The sequence below is a fragment of the Vicia villosa genome, unplaced genomic scaffold (genome assembly GCF_029867415.1).
Source record: "Vicia villosa cultivar HV-30 ecotype Madison, WI unplaced genomic scaffold, Vvil1.0 ctg.000556F_1_1, whole genome shotgun sequence".
Lineage (NCBI taxonomy): Eukaryota > Viridiplantae > Streptophyta > Magnoliopsida > Fabales > Fabaceae > Vicia > Vicia villosa.
Window position 1 is genome coordinate 816,272 of NW_026705252.1, and position 19,815 is coordinate 836,086.

Here is a 19,815-nt window from a genome sequence, read left to right on the forward strand (position 1 = left end):
TTGGTTTGGATTCTACAACTCTCTTCTTCTCTTTGTTTTTCTCTTCTTTCTCTTCTCTTCCCAAGTTCTCTTTCTTTCTTACTATCTCAAAATATCTCTTTTTCTCTCTTTATCAAAATATCTCTTTCTATTTCTCTACTTCTCATTTTCCCCCACTCAACTTTCATAAATTCTAATTTTGGCCCAAATGTCACTAAACATTAATTCTAACCAATTAACACCGAAAACATAATAATTACACACATAGAAAGTAATAAGTAAAATATTAACATAATTAATATTTACCGACTGACTCGACTCGAAAACGGTAAAATTAGGAAAATGTAGCAAACATCACAACTAATCAGAAAAACACATTTACGGGCGTTACAGATAACCTCTGATGTAAGGCAAATGTTGTCCTTTATGTTCCTGCCATTAACAAATCCATTTTTCTCATGAGATATCAAAGAAGGTAAAATAGAAGCTAATGTATCGACAATAATTTTAGAAATGATTTTAAACTTAAAATTTGCTAAAGCTATAGGCCTGGAATGATTAGTAGAGTTAGGCACATTACTCTTAGGTATGAGAATGAGAGTATTAGCATTGTAATAAGGACTTATCCAACCCTGCAAGAAGAATTGTAACACATCATTGATGACATCAGTTTTAATAATATTCTAATAATGTTGGAAGAAAATGGCCCCGAAGCCGCCTGGCCCAGGAGCAGAATCAGTATTCAAGTGCATAACAGCATTGTAAATCTCTTCTTCGCTTGGCATCATGCTTAACATGGCATTAGTGTGGTCAGTAACCATATTGGGAATCACTTTTTGAATTAGCCCTGTATCCTGCAACATAGAACTTTTATTAAACAAAGAATGAAAATGCGGCACCAAATGATTTTCAATATAAGCACAATCCGTCACGACAACATCATCAATATTAAGGGACGTAATCGTATTAGATTTCCTTCAAATCTTGGCATATGTGTGGAAAAACTTAGTATTCCTATCCCCATAGGAATGCCATTTAATTTTAGCTTTCTCCTTCCAAAATTCTTCCTTTAAGATTAAAGATTTCTCTAATTCATGTTGAGCTTTTGCTTCTTCATTCTGTAAATTCTCATTATACCCAGCAATATCAATTTGATGTTGTAACTCCTTAAGACACTTTTCAGCTTCGATCACTTTTAGAGCCACGTTTCCAAAAGTGTTTTTATTCCACTCCTTGAGTTTAGACTTTAGAATATGAAGCTTCCTGTCCAGAATATACATAGGACAACCATAAATCTTAACACACCACGTCTCTGCAATAGTTTTAGCACAATCTTCATTAAGAGTCCAAGTTTTTAAAAATTTAAGTTGCGACTTGTACGAAGCAGAAGCGAACTCAAAATTAAACAAAAGAGGGTAATGATCTGATTTCAGCTTCGATAACGTATTGCAAACTAAAGTTCCACAGCTGTCCAGAAAATTAAGGTTACAAACCACTCTGTCAAGCCTTTTCTCAGTCAAATGTCTCCCTTTTCGCCCACTATTCCATGTAAAAAAGTTATCAACAGTAGGAAAATAAAAAAGATGATTCGAGTCAGTCTAGTTGAAGAAATCTGCCATCGGTATACTAGCAGGGGTATTGCTGCCTCTATACTCATTTGCACTAATTATAGTGTTAAAATCCCCGATAAAGCACAAAGGAATAGCAAGATTGTTATTTGCGAGATTTCACCACAACTCTCTTCTATGAAGATAACAAGTAGAAGCATAAACAATAGAAAACCCTAAGGTTGTTTTATTTGTATTTATTGTAAAAGATATATGTTGGTCATCAACCAAAACCATATTAGGAATTAAATTGGACTTACAGAAACACCACAAATTAGCAAGGAGATTCTCTCTTTCATTGAATGCAAAAGGTTTGAGATCAAACCTACTAAGCCATCTCTGTGGAAATTTATTAAAATCCATCCAAGGCTCTGCAATGAAGATAAAGTCTGGATTATTTTTCTGAATCAGTCTCCTAAGAGCAAGCCTAGAAGATCCATTCGCCACACCTCTAATATTCCAATAGAGGCATTTCATAATGACAAATTTTTGTGACTAGACCTTGGCCTAGTATTATCATTAGATTTAACCTTCCTATTTCTTTTCTTCTTAGAAGTGAGAAGCTGGAAATCCTTCAACAAATCCACCCCGAGTCTTCCTGGTCTACCATATTATCCCAAGCTTGATTCAAAAACTCATAAACCTGTTTTTTATGCCTTTCATCCAATTGAGTCTTAGGGACAAAGTTCACCATTTGAGTGGCATTGAGTATTCACTTTTAAAATTTCCCTCTATTTCATGTGAAGACTCCCGTGAGGCAGCCACAAGATGATTATCAAATGCCTCACCATTGTTAACAATTGTACCCACATAATTTTCCACCAGATCTGCAACAGCAGCATTGCTATTGTGTAAAGGCACTGAATCTACAACAACTGGCTCAGTAATAATATTGTTATTGCGTAAAGGAACTGAATCAGAAGCTTCTCATTGATAAAAGCGCAGAATAAAAACAGAGAAGGAAAAGGAAAGTGAAGGAGAGCTGCTCATTGACCTTGCCTAGGGTTTTAATGATGACAAATACATTAAAAAAAGAAAAAGATAAATACAACATACTACAATGAAAAAACTATTTTACCTAGGTTGAAAATAAGCTTTTATCTCGGTTTCAAAGGCGAGGTAACGTTAAGCGTCGTTAAAAGTTTTCACTCTAACACTCAGTTGTTAAATAACCGAGGCAAAAGTGTATTGCACATTAGTTCGAACTCCAAAAATTATAATTTTGTATTTTAGAGAAAAACACACAACTTTACATATCATTTATAGATATCAGTTATAGAAATTACCGAGGTAAAATGTTTTATATATATATATATATATATATATATATATATATATATATATATATATATATATATATATATATATATATAGGAGAGATATATTTACTCCAAGAGTAAGTGTTGAACACTTACTCCAAATCTTAACCATTGATTTTCATTAATCTAACGGTTTTAATTGATCATTTAATCTAATTATTTTTGGAAATAGTTTTCTATATGAAACTTTAATTAAAGTCGTTGGATTAATGATAATCAATGGTTAAGATTTGGAGTAAGTGTTGAACACTTACTCTTGGAGTAAATATAACTCTCCTCATATATATATATATATATATATATATATATATATATATATATATATATATATATATATATATATATATATATATATATATATATATATATATATATGAGGAGGGATATATTTACTCTAAGAGTAAGTGTTCAAGACGTTAGATTTATGAAAATCAATGGTTAAGATTTGGAGTAAGTCTTCTACACTTACTCTTGGAGTATATATATATATATATATATATATATATATATATATATATATATATATATATATATATATATAGGCTTTGGCTAATATGCATAAGGATTTTACTTATGCACCATGCATAAGCCTACATAAGTCATTGGATCATGTTTTTAATCCAGTATTGAGTATTGAGTATTGAATATTGAGTGGTGAGTATTGAGTATTGAGTAATAACAATTGATGTTTAGAATTTGATCCAATGATCCAAGGGTCCATAATAATCTATGCATGGTGCATAGATTTTTATCTATGCACGGTAACTGGACCCTTTTCATTGGAATACAAATTAATTTTTAAAATTTACATTAATTTTGTTAGAACCTACAAGTAGAATTTTGAAGAAGTTTGAAACATCTTCATCATCATTCTTTGTGAATCTTGGGGAAGATCAAATTATGGAATATTTTTCATTCCTTATCGTGGCGTATATTCTATGTGGCTTCTCATTCAATCAGTGGCGGAGCCAGATAAAAAAAATTGGGAGGGCAGATAATGTAAAATAAAAATTATAAATAAAATATAAATTATATTTTAAATAAAACATTAAAGTTAAAATAAATATAAAGTTAATTACTAAAAATTAAATTACATGACTTAAAACTACCTTAAAGTAATGCCTTACGCGTTCCGAGTGACTTGAAATCGTCAATAATTAACTCAGAACTAATGCTTGCACTAATCTCCCTTTCAATATATACTGTCATGCTATCTCCAAGAAACCCATCATCCATCTTATTTCTCAACTTAGTCTTAATAATTTTTATTGTTGAAAAAGATCTCTCAGTTGTAGCCGTAGAAACGGGAAGAGTCATGATAAGACGAAGTAGTCTATCAATCAAGAAGTAAGTTTTAGCCTGTCCAGATGCAACTAAACATGAACATAGTTCTTGAATAGTTGATAAATTATTCAATTTTGATGCTTGACGAGCGACAAATAGAAAATGTCGGAGTTGAAATTGCAAATTATTCTTCTCTTGATCACTAAAATCCATAGGATAATATTTTTCAACTAAAGAACAAATAGTATCAATGCTAAAAGCTTTATATCCATCCTTAAGAGACAAAGAACAAGAAAGAGTTAACAAATCCATTGCTTGCTCACTGAATATGCTTTTCAACTCTTGTAACTTGTCAATGGTAGTGAAAAAGATTTCAACTTTAAAGTAATGTTGAATTGTGACTTGATTCTCTTCAAGACGGGAGCGTCCAAATCTTGTTGTTGAATGAAGATCATTAAGATCAGGAATCTCAATACCATGCTTTTCACAAAAATATATCACTTTAGTAAACAATATTTCCCAACCATTTTCTCTCAAACCTTGAATAAGATGTTTTGTTGAGCGAACCAAGTTCATAGCATTAACAACATCTTGATTTTTTTTCTGTAAAGCTTGACAAAGCATACCTGTTATTCCCATGATTTCTTTTATCAAGCGCAAAATAAATATAAAATCAAATGCCTTTAAGTAATGGTAACAACTATCAGCACCACCATGTGTAGCATAACTTCCTCTATCTTTTGCAATTTTTTTTTAAAAACTAAACAAGTTGCTTCATACATGTTTATCAAGCTAGAAATAGAATCGTAATGTGATTACCAACGAGTATCTCCAGCTCGTTTCAATGTAACAACTTGATTTGAACCTTTACTAGTTACAATCTCATCAATCTCTAACAAATGAGCAATTTCTTCTAATTGGGAAGCTTGTAACTTATCATGGCGCTTTGTAAAAGAACAAACAACATTCACAATAAAGATCATCTTCTCAAAAAAATTATGAACAGGTTTGACTTCTCTTGATGATGTAACTAATGCAAGTTGCAATCGATGAGCAAAACAATGAACATAATATGCATAAGGACAATCCTTCATAAAGAGGGCTTGTAAACCATTCCATTCTCCTCTCATATTGCTAGCACCATCATAACCTTGACCACGAATGTTAGAAACATCAAGGTTATGTCGAGAAAGTATATCATATATTGCTTCCTTAAGAGTTAAGGATGTGGTATCTTTAACATGTGCCACGTCAAAAAATATCTCTTGTATTAAACCAACTTTATCAACAAATCTTAATACAAGAGCCATTTGTTCCTTTTTTGACTCATCACGAGCTTCATCAACAACGATACAAAATTTGGAATCACCAATTTCCTCACGAATACTCTTTTTTACCCTACTAGAAAGAATTTGCAAGAGCTCTTTTTGAATTTGATGTGAAGTATACTTGCAATTTTGTGGAGCATTTTCCAACACGACTTTTGCAATTTCATCATTGTAGGATGCTAAAAGTTTCAATAACTCAAGAAAGTTACCTTGATTTCTTGATTTTCTAGTTTCATCGTGACCCCTAAACGCACAAGCTTGTAGCGTTAACCAACGAACAGTGTCAATTGATGTCTTGAGTCATAACCGATTATTCATTATTTGACTTGAACTTTGCACTTGAATAACATTTCTAATATGACCATCTTGATTCAACAAGTCTTGACAAGCTTTCAGTGCATTGTTGTGTGGTGAGCAAGGATCCTTCCCTATGTGTTTAAGAAAGGAACAATGTTTTCCATTCCTAACATTCTTCCAATTTCTAAAACCCATAAATAAAGACAAGTGATCAGGGACGCCCACTTTTGTTTTTGCAAAAAAGGTAACATGGTAAGCAATATGCGACATCTTCGGATGGTGAATATTCTAACCATGATGGAAATATGCTAAATCAAGTATGTTGAAACCTTCTTGGATGATCCTCGTTACCGGACAAAGGATAGTTTTCTAAATGAATTTGATATGGACCCCGTTTTAGATAAGCTCTTCGTATTGCATCCACTTGATTTGGTGGATATTGCCAAATCGGAGGACGCTTTCCAGGATCGTGTTCCAAAGAATTTTCAAAACTATGATGCTCTTCAATTGTTGGATTCTCAAGAACTGTTTCAGATTCGGATGTCGGAATTATAATTTCTTCATCTTTCTCTTCTCTTTCAATTTCACATGCTTTCCTTTTGAAAAAAGAATCAATTTTCCTATTATTCATCTTTACTTTTCCTATAATATCAAATCAGATTCAAAAATCAATTTAGAGAACATAGAAATTAAAAGAGAAAAAACATAATAAACTTAAATAATAAACTTTAATCCGTTTTCAAATACCGGTAACTTCACTATTAGAAATTAGCAACAACAATAATTAAATAAACCGTATTACAATGTATAACTATATTTGTAAATTACGGTGTTATGAATTGGCTTAATAAACCTCATATAGATTATTATTGATTAATGATTTAATGTGTTGTTCATCTAATTTAACACATCAAGAAAGAAGAACCCTAAAAATCTCAAAAACACAAATCAAACAATCACTTTAATTTATTATTTTTTATAAAAGAAGAATGAATAAAGTTTTTTTACCTGTAAGATGCCGATAAATTTAATCTTTTCCGATTCCGGTGCCGGTAGCAAATGCATATGAGAAAGAAAAGGTAGAAGCTTTTTATTTTATATGTATTTTAACCTAATCGTGAATGTGAGATATTGGATCGAACTCTAGTATTGTCGAAGGGTAGCTTCTTGGTTCGACAGTTCGACAGAGTTAAGCATGAAGTCGAAGGATTGTTCATATGCTGGTGTCGAAGTGTGCATGCTGTAGTCGAAGATGGGTCTAGCATGCAGATGTCGAAGATGCTAGGGTTGTTAGCATGTTAAATTAGGTTTTAGTGTTTAAACCCTAATTTGTTAAGTTAGCTTGTTTATTAAGTTGGCTTGTGTAATGGGCCTTGCTGAAAAAGCCCATTAGTTAGTATGTTAGGTTTTATTATAAATAGCATACTAGTCTCTCATCATTGCTAAGCTGCAAATCCTAATTTAGGGTGAGAGAGGTTATTTGTTATTCTTGTAAACTTGTAATCTTGTTTTAAGAGAAAGTAAAAGAATAGCAGTTATAACCAATTATTGTGTTCCTCTTCTTCCTTGTTTTATACTTTGTTCTTGGCATTGAATTCACAACAAATTGGTGCGGTGAGCGTGGAGAAGATGCCTTCAACAAAGTATGAGATTGAAAAGTTCACCGGAGTGAATGATTTCGGTCTGTGGCGCTTGAAGATGAAAGCCCTACTGGTTCAGCAGGGTTGTTTGGAAGCGTTGAAGGGAGAGGCAGCCATGAATGCAGAATTGACGACAGCGGAGAAGACGAATATGATCGAGAAAGCACACAGCGCAATTCTGTTGAGCCTTGGTGATAAGGTTCTCCGGCAGGTATCAAAGGAGACGACGGCATCAGGGTTATGGGTGAAACTTGAAAGTTTGTATATGACCAAATCGCTGGTAAATCGACTCTACCTGAAGCAAGCTTTGTATTCATTCAAGATGATTGAAGACAAAGTATTGGCTGAGCAGTTGGATATGTTCAACAAACTGATTCTTGATCTTGAAAATATTGATGTGAAGATCGATGATGAAGATCAAGCACTGTTACTATTGTGTTCTTTGCCTCGATCACATGCTCACTTCAAAGAAACTCTCTTGTATGGAAGGGAGTCCCTGACGTTTGAAGAAGTTCAATCAGCCTTGTACTCTAAGGACTTGAGTGAACGAAAGGAGCATAAACCTTCGACTGTTGGCGAAGGTTTGGCCGTTAAAGGAAAACTCTTACGAAAGGATGGTAAGTTCGACAAGAAGAAAGGTAAAAGCCAGTCGAAGACTTACAGTGGCGAAGCATCTGGCATTCGATGCTACCATTGTAAGAAGAAGGGTCACACAAGAAAGGTGTGCCCTGAACGCTTGAAATATCATGGAGGTAAGGATAATGGCAACGCTGCCATTGTTCAAGATGATTTCGAATCATCTGATGTTCTTGTGGTTTCAAGCAGTGACTCTAAGAAGGAGTGGATTATGGATTCAGGTTGCACTTGGCACATGACTCCAAACAAAGACTTGTTCGAGGAATTATGTGATCAAGATGGTGGATCAGTATTGCTAGGAAACAACAAGGCTTGCAAGATTGCAGGTGTTGGATCTGTGAGATTCAAGCTCCATGATGAGTCAATAAGGTTGTTGACTGAAGTCAGGTATGTTCCTGATTTGAAGAGAAATCTGCTTTCTCTTGGTGAATTCGACAAGAAAGGATATGTTTTCCAAGGAGAGAAAAGTATCCTAAGAGTCATGAAGGGTTCGAAGGAAGTCTTGAGAGGCGTGAAGAAACAAGGCTTGTATACCCTTGAGGCTGAAGTTGTAAGTGGTTCGACAAATGTTGCATCCACGAAACCGTTGTCGAAAACAGAAATCTGGCACATGAGATAGGGCCATGTCAGTGAAAGGGGTCTGGTCGAATTAGGGAAACAAAATCTGCTTGGTGGAGACAAAGTCGAAAAGCTGAAGTTTTGTGAACCCTGTGTACTTGGAAAATCTTGCAGAGTGAAGTTCAACAAAGGCAAACAAAGAACACATGGATCCCTTGATTACATCCATGCTGATCTTTGGGGGCCTGCAAGGTGTCCATCACATTCAGGAGCAAGGTATTTTCTATCCATAGTAGATGATTATTCCAGAAAATTATGGGTATTCATCCAGAAGACTAAGGATGAAACTTTTGAGAATTTCAAAAGTTGGAAGACTCTGGTTGAAAATCAGACTGGCAGAAAGGTCAAGAGGTTGAGAACCGACAATGGCCTTGAATTTTGCAATGAGGCATTCGACATTTTTTGTGCTGCCTCTGGTATTGCAAGGCATAGAACTACTGCAGGTACTCCACAGCAAAATGGTTTGGCTGAAAGGTTTAATCGAACTATTTTGGAGAGATTCAGATGCATGTTGACTAGTGCGGAGTTAACGAAGGTGTTCTGGGCTAAGGCTGTTTCGACAGCAACATATCTGATAAACAGATGTCCTTCGACAGCGTTAGATATGAAGACACCTAAAGAAGTTTGGTCGGGACATCCACCAGATCTCGACAAACTGAGAGTATTTGGCTGCATAGCCTATGCTCACATTAGGCAAGACAAGGTCGAACCTAGAGCTCTGAAATGCATGTTCATGGGATACCCTGAAGGAGTCAAAGCTTATAGGCTATGGTGCCTAGAGCCAGGTCACAGGAGGTGTATCACCAGTCGAGATGTAGTTTTCAATGAAGCTGAAATGGCTTTTAAGAAAACTGATGATGTTGGTCGAAGTACAGAAACATCCGACGAAGAGCTGGAACAGGTAGAGATTCCTGTTGAGGTGGAGCATGTTGATGCTGAATTGCATATCCCAGATGAAGTCGAAGAAGAAGCAGAAGATGCTGAAGTTGAGGAAACTGACGATGACTACCTATTGTCGAGAGATAGGTCGAGAAGAGTCATCAAGCCACCTCAAAGACTTGGATATGCAGATCTTATAGCTTATGCCTTAATCTCTGCAAGTGAGGTTCTAGACGAAGAACCTAGAGACTATAAGGAAGTTATGAGGAGTCGAAATAAGACTGAATGGCTGAAGGCCATGGATGATGAGATGAAATCTCTTCATGATAATCATACTTGGGAACTGATCAAGAAACCTGATGGGGCAAGGTTAGTTAGCTGTAAATGGATTTTCAAAGTTAAGGAAGGAATTGAAGGAGTGACGTCGAAAAGATACAAGGCAAGGTTAGTTGCAAGGGGTTTCACTCAGAAAGAAGGTGTCGACTTCAATGATGTGTTTTCTCCTGTTGTGAAGCATAGGTCCATTCGAATGTTGCTTTCCATGGTGGCACAGTTCGATCTTGAACTGGAACAAATGGATGTGAAGACTGCGTTCTTGTATGGTGATCTAGATGAAACGATCCTGATGAGGCAACCTGAAGGGTATGTCGAAAAGGGGAAGGAAGATTATGTGTGCAAGTTAAAGAGATCTTTGTATGGGCTGAAACAATCTCCTCGACAGTGGAATAAGAGATTCGACAAGTTTATGGCACGCATAAGTTTCATTAGAAGTCAGTTCGACCACTGCGTTTACTTCAGATTTCGACCTGGTAATTCATTTGTTATTTTGTTGCTTTATGTGGATGATATTCTCATAGCAAGCAACAGTGTTGAAGATGTGATGAGGGTGAAGGCTGAACTCAATAAGGAGTTCGATATGAAGGATCTGGGAGCTGCTTCCAGGATTCTTGGAATTGACATTCGGAGAAATAGAAAGAAGTCGAAGATATGCTTATCTCAAGAGGCATATCTACGGAAGATTCTTGAAAAGTATGGTATGTTGAATTCAAAGCCAGTTGTGACTCCAACAAACCCTCAATTCAAGTTGAGTATTGATCAGTGTCCCAGTACTGATGTCGAAAGAGTCTATATGAATAGCATCCCATATGCTAATATAGTCGGCTCTTTGATGTATGCTATGGTCTGTACTAGACCCGACATAGCTTACGCAGTCAGTCTTGTAAGCAGGTACATGGCGAATCCTGGAAAGGCTCACTGGCAAGCATTGAAGTGGATTTTAAGGTACATAAATGGATCTCTAAACAGAGTCTTAATATATGGTGGAGCCTTGGGTGAAGATAGTAAAGCAGTAATAGAAGGATATGTCGACTCTGATTATGCAGGTTGTATGGATTCCAGAAAATCTATTTCTGGATATGTTTTCACTATGTTTGGCACTAGAATTAGTTGGAAAGCAACACTTCAGAAGGTTGTTGCTCTATCAACCACTGAAGCGGAGTATATTGCCCTAACTGAAGCTGTGAAAGAAGCATTGTGGCTTGAAGGTTTTGCGAAGGAGCTAAAACTTCAAGGTCGAGGTATCACTGTTAAATGTGATAGTCAAAGTGCAATACACCTGTCGAAGAATTCAGCCTATCTTGAGCGAACTAAGCATATTGATGTGAGGCTGCATTTCGTCAGAGGAGTAATCGAGCGTGGAGAAGTCCAAGTGCTGAAGGTTTCGACTGAAGACAATGCTGTTGATATGATCACCAAGACATTGCCGAGTTGTAAGTTTTTCCACTGTATGCAGTTGATAAAGCTGCATGAAGAAAGCTAGTTTGTTCCTTGACGTTGTAGAGTTAGGTCCAAGGTGGAGATTTGTGAGATATTGGATCGAACTCTAGTATTGTCGAAGGGTAGCTTCTTGGTTAGACAGTTCGACAGAGTTAAGCATGAAGTCGAAGGATTGTTCACATGCTGGTGTCGAAGTGTGCATGCTGTAGTCGACGATGGGTCTAGCATGCAGATGTCGAAGATGCTAGGGTTGTTAGCATGTTAAATTAGGTTTTAGTGTTTAAACCTTAATTTGTTAAGTTAGCTTGTTTATTAAGTTGGCTTGTGTAATGGGCCTTGCTGAAAAAGCCCATTAGTTAGTATGTTAGGTTTTATTATAAATAGCATACTAGTCTCTCATCATTGCTAAGCTGTAAATCCTAATTTAGGGTGAGAGAGGTTATTTGTTATTCTTGTAAACTTGTAATCTTGTTTTAAGAGAAAGTAAAAGAATAGCAGTTATAACCAATTATTGTGTTCCTCTTCTTCCTTGTTTTATACTTTGTTCTTGGCATTGAATTCACAACAGTGAATGAGAAAGAAAAGATAAAAATAAATTTTATTTTAATATAAAAATATTTTAATAATTTAATATATATGAATTAAAAAAAATATTGAGGGGTGGCCGTGGCCTTCCCACGTCCCCCCTCAGTTCCGCCACTGCATTCAATTGACTTGGATATAGAAAATTAAACAAATGTTTGATAAGGAAACTAATTTATCATGTATAAAAACAAGAGATTATGTAAAGAACACAAACCTTAAACCAATAATATTTTCTGCTCTTACAATTCATCATAAAGATTATTTTCAGACTCCTTTAAGTTTTTCTTTATTTTAATTTTTAATTTTTCATTTATTAATGTTTGTGAGTCATACTGTACGTTATATATATATATATATATATATATATATATATATATATATATATATATATATATATATATATATATATATATATATATATATATATATATATATATATATATAGAGGAGGGATATATTTACTCCAGGAGTAAGTTATTATAACTTACTCCAAATCTAGGCCATTGATTCTTCTCAATCTAATGGTTAAAAATAATAAGTAATTAAATGTGGAGAGAGAAAATTATTACTTATTATTTTTAACCATTAGATTGAGAAGATTCAATGGTCTAGATTTGGAGTAAGTTATAATAACTTACTCCTGGAGTAAATATATCCCTCCTCATATATATATATATATATATATATATATATATATATATATATATATATATATATATATATATATATATATATATATATATATATATATATATATATATATATATATATATATATATATATATTACGGATTTTGTATTCTCAATGACTTGCGTGATGGTTTCACGTGCATCACTAATGTTACTTTTGGAATAATTTAATGGAGGTTTCAAGAGTATTGATCCACTACTAGAAAAATAGTCATTAGCTGCCCAGATTTAGCGTCGGCCATCGACTCTGACACTAACTTTTAATCATAATATCGGCCAAATCGAAACTAATATCAAGCTATAATGCAACCTATTAATTTCTTTAAATATGATATTTTATATTATTAATTAGATACGACTTAGTTGACGCTATAGAATGCCAAATTATTAAATAAATTTAGACACAGTCTTGCCGCTGTTAAATATGTATTAGTTCAATTTTTAAATAAATTTTGTATTTATTAAATGGTAGTGTCTGTCTGACCGACACTAGATCATAAATATTTTACTTACTATTTTCCCTCTCCTTTTTATGCTTGGCGCTTAATGCATTTTATTTTTAATTTAGTTTTAGTGTCGTCCTAACCGACACTGATATTCACTTAATTAATATTTATTTATTTATTTAGCTTCCTTCTTTTTAAGTTTAAGTGTCGACCTGACCGGCACTTGTATTTACAAAATTATTAATTAATTAATTTATTTACTTACTTAGTTTCCCTCTTCCTTTTAAAGTTGGCGCTCAATTTTGTTAGTGTCGACAGATCGACGTTACGAATTAGGTATATATTAAATTTAATTATTTATCATTTCCATCTTCTTTTTATGCTTGACGCTTGATTTTTTTTAGTAGTGACAGCTTGGCCAATGCTAAGTATCAATTTAAAAAATAATTTTAGTCAATATATACATAGTTTTAGTCCATTATTAAATTTAATTGAGAAAACAATTTAGTAACAAATAAATTTTTAAAACATATAATTTTATTAATTAATTTTTTAAATCAATACATCTTTATTGATAAAAAAATATTGACTACCCTTTATTTTGATTATTTTGTTCAAATATAAATTAAACTAATTATTTTATAATTATTTTATTTCTTAATTATTATTTACTTAATGAAATAATTGATTTTCTTAGTTATTAATTTATTTAGTATTTCATTTATTTATTTATTGATTAATTATTATCTTATGTGATTAAATAAATTATAATAAAAATTTAATTTCCTATTTCATATCATTTTTTTAAATCAATTGAATCTTTATTTTTTTAAGCTCTTTATTATCAATAAAAGATATTTATTATCAATTAAACTAATTAATTTATTATCAACTAAACCTATTTATTTAAATCATTTTTACATCTATCAAACTGATAATTTAGGTTTTCTCCTCTTCTACCCTAGCCGTCACTTTTCTTCTTTTTCCTTCCTCTCTCTCTCTCAAAGAGGGGTGATTTAGGATCAATTTTGATCCAAAATCACCCCTCCAAATCGTTTTTGTTTATCTATTACTTAAATAAGTGATTTTCACACCTTTTCTTATTGTCTTTTTTGTGATTGTCATCGTTTGTTTTGATTTCCCATATTTCTGTGGTGTATTTTGATTTCTCGTCTTTGTGCGAGTATTTTGTTTTTCCGTTTTTGTGCGGTGTTCATTTGTTTCAGGTTGAAAGATTAGTTTCGATCTAGTGCAGATTCAATCAATGACTTTGGTGCCGTCAACGCTACAGATCTGGAAGCATGAATATTTCGGACATCTCAATACAGTCAATACATTAATATTTGTAGGCATATGCAATTTGCCGTTTTATGCTATTAACATGGATGCTGTGGATTTGTTTGCAGATTCATCCTTTTTGTTTTTGGCGATTTTGAATTTGTATTGCAACGATGTACTCTATGGATTTGAATGAATGAATATCATTTATTTTCTGTCAAAAAAAAATCATTTTTACATCTTAATTGAATAATGATCCCAATTTAAGCTAATTATTATCAACTATTAAACTAATTATCTTATTATCAATTAAACTAATTTTCGTAATTCAATTTGTAATGTGGCGTCTCCTATTTCTCAAAAAAGAAAAGGAAATAAGAAACGTTTCCTTTATTTTCAAACCCTCAAGTGAAACCCCAGACACGAAAAATCCTAAAGCAAAATCCTTGAGCGAAACAAGAATCCATGTAATTCAAGCATAGGTGAGAGTTGTTGTTCTACGAAATCTACACTAAAACAACATATCTCTATTCTACATGTATTACATTTATTTATATCATACTAAATCAAATTATACTCTACGAGTCACATGTTTTAAATGTATTTGTTTGTTGATCATATATTTTGTGAGGTATTTGTAGTTTTCTAAAACTCAAGATTTCATTGATAAAGGGGTGTATGAAGAATTGTTTAGACTCTTTACAAGGTAAAAAAAAACTATATTACCCTAATTACTACTACTAATTTCACTATCTTTTTCTATAAAAGATTCTAATGTGAAAGTGTTACATTTTTACCCATTGTCGCGGAAAAAGATAATTCTTCCAATCAAGATTTCATGTTCGGCCTTCCTCATAAATAACGTCATTGATTACACAAGATAAATTATGCAATGTATTTCCCATTTTCAAAGTGTAAAAATATTATTAGCATGTTTAGACAACATACATTCAATTTTATCTTGATTTTGTTTAATTTTACTAATATTGTCTAAATAGAGTTATTTTTATCAAGACGTATAATGAAAACTTCATAAAAGACATATCTGTGTTATTGAATTAGTGTCTTAAGGTCATGTACGAAGAAGATATAACTCATAACACAATTTTAAATATGAGACCATTTATCATGTTGATTTTATTTATAATAATTGTGTCTAACTACTTTTTTTTTAAATGTGTCGTGCCATAAATTTGGGTGCCGCTAGGAAAATAGTGGCGGTTTAAAATTAAACGCCGTGCAAACTGCCCTTTTTAACATAGTTTATTTTTACGTTTTTGGTTTGAAAATAATGGCGGTTTTAACCGCCGTATATGTCGTATAAAATCCAATTTTTCTTCACTAGACGTCAGCTACAATCAAAATCTGTTGTACTTTGGAACAAGTCTCTAAGGAGTACAAATGCGTTAAAGAAAACTTAATCATGTACTTTGTAATTGTGAATAGGCTACTCAAGCGTTTCGACTCAACAAGTATTCGACATATACGCAAACGACAAAATCAAGAAGCTAATGATTTAGCACAAGAGGCATCAGGATACAAGAAAGATGAAGATGGGGAGCCTGTTCATGTGAGGAAAAAATTTCGAGCAACTGTATTATCTCCCTCAGATTTGTAAATTTTGACGGTCGATAATGGACAAGAAAACGATTGGCCTAAACCGTTGGTAGTGTACTTACGTAACCCTACAGGTTCGACAGATAGGAAGATCAAATACAGAGCTCTTAATTTCATTCTAATGGAAAACGAACTATTCAAGAAAACAGCTGAAGGAGTATTACTTAAGTGCCTGGGGGAAAGCGAAGCATATTTGGCCGTGTAGAACGTACACAGTGGAGCCTGCGGCGCGCACCAAGCTGGACACAAAATGAAGTGGACTTTGATGCATTCAGGGGTTTATTGGCCCTCAATATTAAAAGACTGCATAGAGTTCGCAAAAGGATGCCAAGAGTTCCAGATGCATGGGGGCATCCAACACGTTCCTGCAAGCGAATTGCATGCCATTGTGAAACATTTGCCATTTAGAGGATGGGCTTTGGATGTGATTGGGGAAATAAAACCAGCTTCGTCAAAACAACAGAGGTGCATTTTGGTCAGTATTGATTACATTACAAACTTGGTCGAGGCTGTAGATTTGAGAAACGTCAATCAAGAAGCTGTGATAGACTTCATACAAAATCACATTATATGTCGATTTGGAATACCAGAGACCATCACAACCGCCCAAGGAACAGTGTTCACTGGGTGAAAAATGAAAATTTTTGCTCAAGAGGTTGGCATAAAATTGTTAACATTGACATCGTACTACGCTCAGGCAAACGGTCAGGTTGAAGCTGCCAATAAGGTAATAATCAGCCTAATTAAAAATCATGTAGGAAAGAAGCCAAAGAGTTGGCATCAATCACTAGAACAAGCTTTATGGGCATGTAGAACATCTCCCAAGGAAGCAACCGGCACCACACGATTTCGAGTTACATATGGACATGATGTCGTACTACCAGTCGAAATATACGTCCAATCAGTGAGAATACAAAGACAACATGAGATACCATCCGAAGACTATTGGAGTATGATGACGAATTAGCTTGTCGATTTGGATGAAGAAAGAATGTTGGCTCTCAATTCGTTAAGAAGACAAAAGGATAAAGTGGCTATAGCTTACAATAAAAAGGTAAAAAACAAGGTGTTCGCTATTAATGATTTGGTTTGGAAAGTGATATTACCTATGCACAAAAATGATAGGGTTTTGGGAAAATGGTCACCAAAATTGGGAAGGACCGTTTAAGGTAATACAGGTCTTTACCAACAATGCTTATGAGTTAGGGGAACTAGCCCTGGACAGACGGGTTATCAAGGTAAATGGTAAGTACTTAAAGGGGTATAAACCTACCCTTCAAAAATTCACCATTTCGACGACGTAGATAGAAATTCGAAAAAGAGCTGGATAAAAGTATAAAAAACCAGCAAATGAAAAGAAAACTGCATTAAAAGTTGGTCCGAAAACCAATTGTCAAAAAATTACAAAAAAATTATATCAAAATAAAACCATACGCAGATGGTCTCAACAAGATCATAAGTGGCCATATTGCCTCTGGAAAGAACGCAATTCGAGCTGAAGATCTGTGGCCCAATTTTCCAAGGTGTCAGATTCATCCTTGAGTGCCTTGATCTCTTTTTTGATTTGAGTTGTAGCTTGGCTAACAGCGATAACATCGACAATCATCCTCAGCATATGTGCCTGCGTGGGGGAAATCTCCTTAGCGAATTCCTCCTCCTGTTTGGTGATAAGATCAAACTCCACCTTTAAGTCAGACATCTCTTTTGACATCTCCTCGAGCCGACGGCGGATTGCTACACATCTTTCAGTCTTATAAAGTTGCTCCCGACGCTTCTGGCCCAACTGAGTCTTCATCTCCTCGATCACTCTCTTCGCCTTGATCATAGTGTCCACATTCATCTTTATAACTATCTGCTTGGTTTCAATTAAATTTTCATTCTTTCTCACATTCTCAATGTTTTCAAGGAGAGGAAGAAGCTTTTTAAAAGCCTCCATTGTGAGCCTGCAGAAATCAGAGATCTCCATTCTTTGCAGTTGAGCACAAGCCTCCAAAAGCTCCTAACCAAGACTTGGGTCGTCGCGCAGCAAATCGACCAAATCAAAACTGAAACCACGAATCTTGATCTTATCTGTTAAAGCTTTAATCTCGGTGGCTTCTGGCCCCATCTTTTCAGCATGCTCTCGAGATTGATCTGAGTCGGAAGGGAAAGTGTTTTGGCTTACAAAGCTGTTTATCCTCGCCAGTGCAGAGTCGACATCAATATCCATCGAGGTATTCAGCGCATTATCAGTAGTGGACATTGTCAAATCTAAGTCTTTCCCTCCTGAAAGGTCAGGCATAGTGTTATCATCTATAAGTGGAAGAAGCTTTTTCAACAATAGTTGGTAAGACATTTGGAGGTTTTTCAACATGTGAAGTCCCAACGGGTGTTGAAGGAGGAGAAAACTCAGTTACCAAGTGATCACCCGGTGTGTTGGCTGGTAATGAAGGAACACTTTCGACAAGGAGTTGATCATTGTCCTTGGCAGTCCCTAGAACCAGTGAGGGATCTGAAAGACTAGAATCAGAACTAGTCGAATAAAAAGTATAGTGCGTGGTGGGACTAGTGACAGAATCATAATCGCTACGAGTAGCCGTGATAGTTAAGTCAATTAACTCACCAGCGGCTAAATTAGGATTATCTTGAGGAAGAGGAATTTCGTCAGAAATCGGAGAATACTCAGCCGTACCAGCAACATTAGTTTGTGGGTCGGAAGAACCAACTTGCAACGGAGAGGAAAGTTTAAAGAAAAAATACGATTCTCCCAATAATCATAGAAGCTTGTGGTGATTAGTTTATACCTGAAGCGCTGGATCGAAACTCCACTGTTTCTCTTCTCCTTTTGAAACGGCTATGACGGCTTTAGGAGAATTTGGCTGCTTAACTGAAGTTGATGGAGGGGGAGTAATAGAGGTTGTATTCGAAACTAAATTTCAATATCGTATTAGGCCGAAACAAAAGTATTTTTCGACAAGAATCTTCTTCTTTTTGTGTTCAAAGGCGTAGGATCATCTTCTGACTCTCTGCCAGATTCGACAAGGGGCGCAGCGCCACAAGGTTCAGAGGCCTTAATTTTTTGTTTTTGTTTTTTAGCCTCCTTACCTTCAGGAGAAGACTCCTTCTTCCTTTTGTGTTTGGAGCCGGGCGACTGGTGAAGGGATTTAGTATCCTGAGATGGCTGGAAAATAATACGCTACGTAAGACCAAAATTTTGGCTCGACATGAAAAGACTTAAGTTGAAGAAAATACCTTCGCCCCTTCGGAAGTGCGTGACTTATCCTTCTTGGACGATTTGGATTGGTTGGAAGGAGGAGTCAAAACCACATAATGTTTTCGACTCTAGCACAAATGTAGACATTCAGGGGATCAGGTACATGAGCAAAACACCCAAAAAACAAAACACAAGAGTCAAATAGGAAATGAGCCGGAGAGCTAACCTTGTGTAGAGAAAGTGAGATAGGTTCTTCATCAGAATTAGGGCTATCAGGTTTGGACTGCAGAACAAGTGTTAGACTAAACAGAAGCAAAACAGAAAGAGAAAAATCTACAAGTTTAAAGATGTACCTTTTCTTTGGAAGAGTTGGCGGCTGCAAGAGGAATGGCTAAAAGAAATGGCTAAGTTAGTAATATCAAAAAGTCGAAAAAAGATGAAAGGAGCTTTCCAAAAAAGCTGTTACCATTGGGGATGACAGTAAATGTTCTCACATATTGAGGAGCAATATACAAAACACCCGAATAGTTATCCAACCTGTACTTCATTGATTCCACTCTAGCGACCTTTTTCTTATAAGCATTCTGGATATCCGACAAAGGACAATAATGCCATTCCGGGATCGGCGATCGAAATTCCAAAGC

At 34.7% G+C, this 19,815-nt stretch overlaps 1 protein-coding gene across 1 annotated transcript; it reads right to left on the bottom strand.

Moving 5' to 3' along the window:
- Positions 1-5,004: 5,004 nt before the first annotated feature.
- Positions 5,005-17,914, bottom strand: LOC131629320 (uncharacterized). Its single transcript, XM_058900108.1, has 2 exons — positions 17,451-17,914; positions 5,005-5,761 (listed from the first exon to the last, which is right to left on the bottom strand). Exons 1-2 carry the CDS (start codon positions 17,912-17,914, stop codon positions 5,005-5,007), a joined length of 1,221 nt encoding a protein of 406 aa, XP_058756091.1.
- Positions 17,915-19,815: the final 1,901 nt, after the last annotated feature.

Bases quoted from the DNA above. Each gene is read 5' to 3' on its own strand.
- LOC131629320 (XM_058900108.1), bottom strand. From the start codon at position 17,914: ATGGAGGCTTTTAAAAAGCTTCTTCCTCTCCTTGAAAACATTGAGAAT. The intron at 5,762-17,450 runs GCAATATGGCCA...TTGTGCGTTTAG, and splicing joins GAATTGCGTTCTTTCCAGAG to GGGTCACGATGAAACTAGAA.